Source organism: Helianthus annuus, chromosome 13 (assembly GCF_002127325.2).
Source record: "Helianthus annuus cultivar XRQ/B chromosome 13, HanXRQr2.0-SUNRISE, whole genome shotgun sequence".
Lineage (NCBI taxonomy): Eukaryota > Viridiplantae > Streptophyta > Magnoliopsida > Asterales > Asteraceae > Helianthus > Helianthus annuus.
In genome coordinates this window covers 169043557-169051223 of record NC_035445.2, presented here as the reverse complement: position 1 = coordinate 169051223, position 7667 = coordinate 169043557, and the positions used below count along the sequence as shown (strand labels likewise).

Below are 7667 nucleotides of genomic sequence, written 5' to 3'. Positions count from 1 at the left end.
TCATCAAGCACTTTGACCCTTTCCTTTAACTTAGCATCTGGTCCGATGTTTGACAATTTCTTAAGACCTTCACTTTGAATATTGAATCCAACTGATTTTCATGAATAAATCCTGTGTTATATCATGAATACTAATAATCAAAACCAGTTTGTTATATTATGGGGTAGTCAAATGTTGTTGACTTAAAAGGAACTTAGACTTATGTCATCGACATTTTGTCTGTTATTAGCTGATTCGGTAATTATTTACTCAAGATACTTTCCCTGAAAATTCACACCTTGAGACTTTTCTCTGTTCTTGAATTTGACCTGGTCAACTGTGAATGTTCCATCACCCAGAAGATCCTTTAGGATATGTCACTGCAAAAGTTTAGTTGTAATATATAAGTTATTCACAGACTTCATATCAAGTATTAATACAACTAATCAAATTAGCTATGTATGTTTTCTTTATCATAACTCCACAGTAAACAAAATGCCCGAAATTAATCAAACCAAATGCAGATCTAAACCCTAATTTGTATCTTCAACTTGTGAATCAGATCTATTACTATAACACTTCAATAATTCCACAGACCACACCAAAACCCTAACTAAAGTCAACTCACATCCATAGGATAAACTAGCAACCAAAAAACAAAATTAACCATGCTATCACACAAATCAACTGATTAACAACTTAAAATCGCACCCTATCAACCTACAAAAGCAAGATCAACAAACAAAAAAATAACAATAATAATAATAATATTAATTCATTGGCAAGTTTAACTCAGGAAAGTCAAAATTAGTACCTACACATTGTGAAATGAGTTCTAACGTATGATGCAGCTACATAATAGTTTAAACTCATGAAAAGTGATAACTGATTTCAACATATAAATTAATGTCATCATTAAAATTCAATTTTAGGTTTTGAGCAACAAATCCTATATATTCCAACAAAAACAAAAACACGCACATGTATGAGAATACCAGTTTATCATATGGAAATCAGAGGATATTTAATTAACAAGTACCTGCCGTCCATGTAGATGCTGTGATGGGTTTAGAAATCCGATAGGATGTGAAGATGGTGGTACGATGTCGTTTTCCCCCAGTGAATCTCTTCTCAGTGACTACAGAGAAACAAGAAGAAGGTAAGGGTTATTTAATTTAAAACAAACGACTAGCAATAATTTCCACGTAACAAACAATTGCTATTTAATTAACAACTACCTTTCTTTCAATTAGTCTGTTATGTCGATCCAGGGGATATGAGAGATGAGTGGCCAGTAGTGGGAGCCTCTTCCTGAACACCTTTCTTTCAATTTTGGGCATTCTCTGATTCTCAAACTCAAAAGTGAAGGTAACAGCGTCTCTGGTAGATCGTTCACCTTTGGGCAATACCTAATACTGAGATGTTGAAGGGATGTGAGGTGTTGGAGTCCCGTTGAAATGGATTCCAGATTATCAAATTCCCATATGCTCAGAGAGGTAAGAGAAGAAGGGAAAAGGTGGGACAATTGACTAAAATTCCTCACATTGGGTTCGTGAAATAATCTTAGTTCAACAAGGGAAGCTGTGAAATTCTGATTGCCCCATTCTGAGATGGGCTTTTTCAACCCCCCTGTTGTAAGCGTAACCAATTTGGGAGGCCAAAGCCCACGAGGAAAGGAAGCATCAATCATTGGACAACTCCTGATATCCATCTCTTTTAACATGGTGAGTTTTGATAGCTGAAGGTCAGGAAACGACTCCAGATTTTCACAATCATCTATCCTCCACCTGATTAGATTTGGTAGCTGCAGATCACCAAATGCCTTCATGTTTTTGCAACGTACTATGGCCAGATCTGTGAGATTTGGAAGCTGGAGGTTAGGAAATGACTCTATGCTTTCACACCAAGCTATTCCCAACCTGGTGAGGTTTGATAGCTCAAGGTCAGAAAATGACTCTATGCTTTTACAACGTTGTATGTACAACGAGGTGAGATTTGATAGCTGATGAAGATCAGAAAATAACTCCATGTTTTTACATTCTTTTATTGACAAAGAGGTGAGGTGAGTGGAGGTACTCAATTGATTTATTGATTTTAGATTTCCACAACTATATATATCTATAGTAAGTGACTTGAGATTCTGCCCTCCTCCTCCACCTGTTGTTGTTGCTCTTGGGAAGGAGACATCTCTAACTGAACTGCACCACTGGATCACCAAACTCTCAATGCTATTTGGACAACACAAACGCTCCATACTTTCACAAAACTTTATATACAACTTCTTAAGAGATGATAAGAGATCGCTCCCAGTGTTATCCTCGTCCTCCTCTTTCTCTCCTAAACTCACCAATTTTTTACATCGAGATACCTCCAATTCCTTTAAATTTACAAGAACTTTACTTGCCTCTGCATCTGATTCCCATAGGTATCTTATCTCATCACATTTTTGTATGCATAGCTCTTCAACCGCCCCAAAATTCACGATGACACCTCTCCATACCTCATCCGTAAGCCCTAAAATTGATCCTATTTCCAGTTTAGTGGTAGATGAAGCTGCTTTAACCAGACTTCTCAGCACACTTTCACCACATCCCTCTATCTTCAAAACTCTTAGCGAAGGTAATGCTTCAAGTGAGACATCACTCAAATTGGGACATTTGATTATTCGAAGCTCTCGAAGGCGTGGAAACATTACCTCGCTATTGGTTGACCATACCTTCCAACTAGACATATCTTCAAACCTTAGAATTTCAAGTGAAGGGAAGGTAACATCAGTACTCCTACTTAACTCCAAACTGATGATTTTAACATCATCCATTCCTTGAATCAACAACTCCTTAAGTGAAGGTAACCGCCCAAGCAGCGGTAGAGATGTACATTTTCTACAACCCCGTAGCAACACATGAACCAATTGATGAAAAGACGGATCCCCAACCCAATTCGGAAACTCTGTTCCCTTATAATACTTAACCTCGAGCATTTTCAACTTATCACTACATGGCATTAACTCACTGAGAACCTCCTTCTCAATTGTTTCCCTTCCAGAACCATCATTCCATTTCAACTTTAACTTATTAATCCCTTTTAAAGATAACTTTGCCTCTCGTGCATGCATTGAGCTTTGCACTTTGTTCAACCCCTTGATGGAAATTTCCCCGTGCAGATCCTTTAATCCCTTAAGCTCGGTTAGTGCAAAGCCACCGTGTTCTTCAATCATAATTTTAGTGAGAGTTTGTAGGCTTTTCAACTCACCAATCCCCAAGGGCAACTTTTTCAGACATGGAGTATCTCTCATGTCAAAATGCCTCAACTTTTTTAGCTTTAAAAAGCTTTTCGGCAACTGGGTCAAACTCTTACATCCAAAAACTATCAATGTTTCTAAATTATAAAGATTACCAACATTGTCCGGCAACTCTTTGATATCAGTTTTAGATAGATTAAGATACCTCAGGTGCTTCAAACTACCAATGGAATTCGGTACCTCACTTATACTAAAACGACTCAAACTAAGAACCCTTAATAACGGTAACTCAGGAAGTAAGTCAACCAAAATCTTGCTCGATAAGTAGAACGTGTCCCACCATTGTTCCACCCCAACATATACCGCTAACAATGTTCTCAAACCTTTAGCTCTCTTGAAGGCCTCAAACTTGTGGTAAGCTACATATTCATCACGAATAAATGACATGTGGCGGTACCTTGCTAAATCTTCTGTCGCCATCCGATTGTCATCCCTTGAAAAGAACTCCCCGGCAACAAATGTGGCCAAATCATTCATCAGGTCATGCATCACAAATAACGGTTCCTCATTTGGTGATTGTTGAAAAAATGACCTTGATAACAACTCTTCAAAATATTCATAACCAAGGCGTTCTGGTGAGTTGGCTGCATTTGATTTGTACAAAAACCCTTCGGCCAGCCACAACAGGACTAACTCTTTTTTGTCAAACAAAAAGTCCTTAGGAAACAAGGAGCAATATGCAAACAACCGCTTCAAATTTGCTGAAAGTTCATGGTAGCTTAACATAAGGGCAGGAAAAATCACCTTCCAATCTGCAGAAAGATCACCAACACTTTTTGAATCCCATATCTTACTATTCAACACCTCATCCCATTTTTCTTCATCTGTTTTAGCTCTCAACAGCCTTCCAATTGCCTTTAAAGCCAAAGGCAAACGACCACACTTTTCCACAATACGCTCACCCTTTGGTCTGAGTGTTGGGTGTGAATCAAAGTTGTCTACGCCCAGTGCATGTAAAGCAAATAAAGACAAAGCATCTTCAGATGACAAAGTCTCAAGATGGTCTAGATTATCAAAACCTAGCATCTTAAGCAATTGCTCCTTGCGGGATGTCATGATTACCTTACTTCCACGAGCCCCTGAATGAAATGGGAGCACTAGGTTTTCCCAATCATTAAAGTTTTCATGCCACACATCATCTAGTACTAGTAGAAACCGTTTGTCCTTAAGTTTCTCTTTAAGAGCCACTTGAAGCTGATTTAGATCAGCAAATTCCTTGTTGTTTTCGTTGGACACAGCTTGAAAGATGGTTTTGGTTATCTTAGAGATATCAAAATCATCAGAGACACAAACCCATGCGTGGAGTTCAAACCGACCCTTCACTTGTGTATCATTGTACAAAAATCTAGCTAGAGTGGTCTTACCAACCCCACCCATACCGACTATGGGTAAGACGCTGAAGTTTTCCTTAGATGGCTCATCCTGCAACAGCTTGTTGAGCAATTTTTCTTTCTCAATTTCTCGTCCAATGACATCAGATTCTAGCAAGGAGGTTTCGTTTCCTCTGTTGTTATTTTTTGGCTTTTCACCTTTCACAATCAAACCAGGATTTTGTTTTTCTAGATGTTGTAACTTGGTGGTAATACTGTCTAACTTGGGAGTCAACCTATGACTTAGTGAGAAGTTTGTGCAGCAAGTTGGGATGAGCTTTCTTACCATGCTGGTGCTTGCTTCTGATTCCGGGGTCAGCTCACGATGCATAGCTTCAGTAGCCACCTCATCAAGTACGTCATCGATATCGTAAGCCAGATGTTGGAGACTATTGAGCCATAGTCTGACAGATTCATCAGTTATTTCCTTGTGAGAGGCATCATTAAGCAGAGCTTGGATCTGGGACAACGTGCTCCCCAATTGCTTGAGCTCCGAGTGGATGTTCTGAGAGCGAGCATATTTCTTGAAGGCTTCATCGGCTAGCTTCTCAAAAATGACTTTGACGAGTGCAGCAGCAGCGGCTTCAGCCATTGTTAACTAAGAGTGAAGAAGTAAACTGGAAATTGGAATGAGAGTAGTTTTTGGTTTGGTTTGTATGGTATGAATGAATGTAGGTAAATAAGATGAGTGGAGAGAAGATGGGAGTGGTCTTGGAGACAAGAATGAGTGGAGATAAGAAAGAGCATTCTTTTTAGTCATTCAATTCAACCAATTATGTTAATATTCCTTACTTTTCATAATGGAGCAATTGATTATTATTATTCATATGAACGTGTATCACTTTATATTAAGTTGCCGACACTAATTGCTTTTAATTGTTTTGCTTTTTGAAAAGAATGATGCTTTTGCATAGTGGGCAATTATTTTAAGTTCTATGATGTACAGTTGCCGACATTCAGTTTTACCAATTTCTTTGATCCATGTCTTTACTTTGATCTGTTTTGGTTTTAATTTCTTTGACTTATACATGAGCCTTCACAATGCATTGTGGATACAATTAATGAATAGCATCATCACATTTATAATATCATGACAGAGAGAGGCAACAGGGATCGTTGTTGGATGATGTTACATCCATCTTTGGAGAGATTGGTGGTCTTGAGGGTGTAACCGACTTAAATTCAAGCTGCAATGAAGATATATGATTCGAGAAAAATGAGCAAAAAGCTGTGTTATATAACCTGTTTATGGTTGTTCGTTAAGTTTTTCTTAATTGACTGTTTTTTTAATCCAAAACCCAAAGCCCTTAGTTTCAAGTCAGAGATTAATTTGACATTTACATGATGATTGTTACTAGAAAACACAATAATACTGTTTTCAAATGTTTATTAATAAAAATTAATAGATTTGATTGGCATATAATTAAGAAGTTGTTGTAATAAACTGATTTATTGTAATATTTCTCTAAGTTTTTACAAGAATATCAGCAATTTTTAATGAGCAAATATGAGACTTTGCAATTGATTTTTTTTTTTAATATGGAACGTTACAATAAAAACAAAGGGCAAGTATAAAACATGGTACATAAAAATTGCATTTCCTAATGATAGAAATCAAACATTTTCTATCACATTAATAAGATTAAAAGTTAGTTTTAGCAAAATATAAGCAAACCTTATCATCTTTAAGGGTAGATAGTGACTTATTTGCTATATACTTATTTAACAATTCATGTTAGTTTTTATTTATTTTTTATTCCACAATCTAACTCGTCAATTTTGCTAATGTGGCATTTCCACATTATCAACCACTTGGTAAGTGCGCATTAACAATCTACATCACCAACCATGCCGACATTTTTTTTTTATTTTTTTTTCTTATGTGAAGTCGAGTCATAATCACTTTACATTTTTGTCACGTCTAGATGAAAAGAAAATAATCAAAGCAATAGAAGCAAATCCATTAATGTAAACAATATCCGCATAAAAAACTTTGAAATCATCCGTTTGTTGAAGGCTTGCTTTGATTTCTGCTACTTAATTCAGATTACCTCTCTCTCCATGTTCTTGGTCCTCTTGGTCAACATATTTTAACAATTCTTTTGTAAGGAGTAGGTATATATAGCTAGGGATGAGCATTTGATACTAGGAACCGGTACCATACCGTTAAGTTCAGTACCGTACCCATTTTTTCCATTTTTCGGTACCGGTACCGATATTTACCGGTAAATCAACCAAAATAGGTACCGTACCTGTATATTCAGTACCGGTACCCATTTTCCCCTTTTTTACCGTACCACTCTATAGCTTTTAGCCACATAACGACTTGGTTAGTACTTTTTATTTTTTTATAATATTTTAGGGACTATTATTATTCATGTCAAAGTTATCAACACTTGGAAAAGTTGTTTATTGTTGTGTCACCCATAGTCCGATTAAAAGAAATTGTTTTATTGTGCTTGAATGACTGTAAACTAAACATTGTTTTAATTTTCATTCAGTTTTTAATATTAACTGTAATTCAAAAGGCATAAATGGCATTCATTATTTGACTTGATTTAGTGTAAACGAACACAGTTGCATAGTTATACCATACGGGGATGTTGATTTGAGAAGAAAATTAAATTGAGAAAAAAAGAACAAAGGGTACAATTGTAAAACATTAAATAGTATTCTCTCATCTCATTTATTATTCTTTTTGACTAATTAATTAGTCATAAAAATTATCAGCCTCCACACTAAAATTTTTGCCTAAACACATCAAAATTTATCCTACACATTTTTTAAACTTATCCTACACATATTGAAATTTATCCTACACACCTCATAATTTATCCTATACCTTAAATTAATTTTTTTTCTTCTTTGAAAAGATATAGTTTTTTTTTTTAAAATAAGTTACAAATTTAATTTAGTTAGCTATTAAAAAGGAAGAATAACAATTAATGATCTATCTAATTTTACCAATATACCCTTACACCTATATTAAATACAAAAATTAAATGAAGTAAAATAAA

At 35.8% G+C, this 7667-nt stretch overlaps 1 protein-coding gene across 1 annotated transcript; it reads right to left on the bottom strand.

Moving 5' to 3' along the window:
• Nucleotides 1-1228: 1228 nt before the first annotated feature.
• On the bottom strand, nucleotides 1229-5294 carry LOC110908973 (putative disease resistance RPP13-like protein 1). Its single transcript, XM_022153979.2, has one exon. The coding sequence runs from the start codon at nucleotides 5240-5242 to the stop codon at nucleotides 1229-1231; it is 4014 nt and encodes a 1337-aa protein (XP_022009671.1). The 5' UTR covers nucleotides 5243-5294.
• Nucleotides 5295-7667: the final 2373 nt, after the last annotated feature.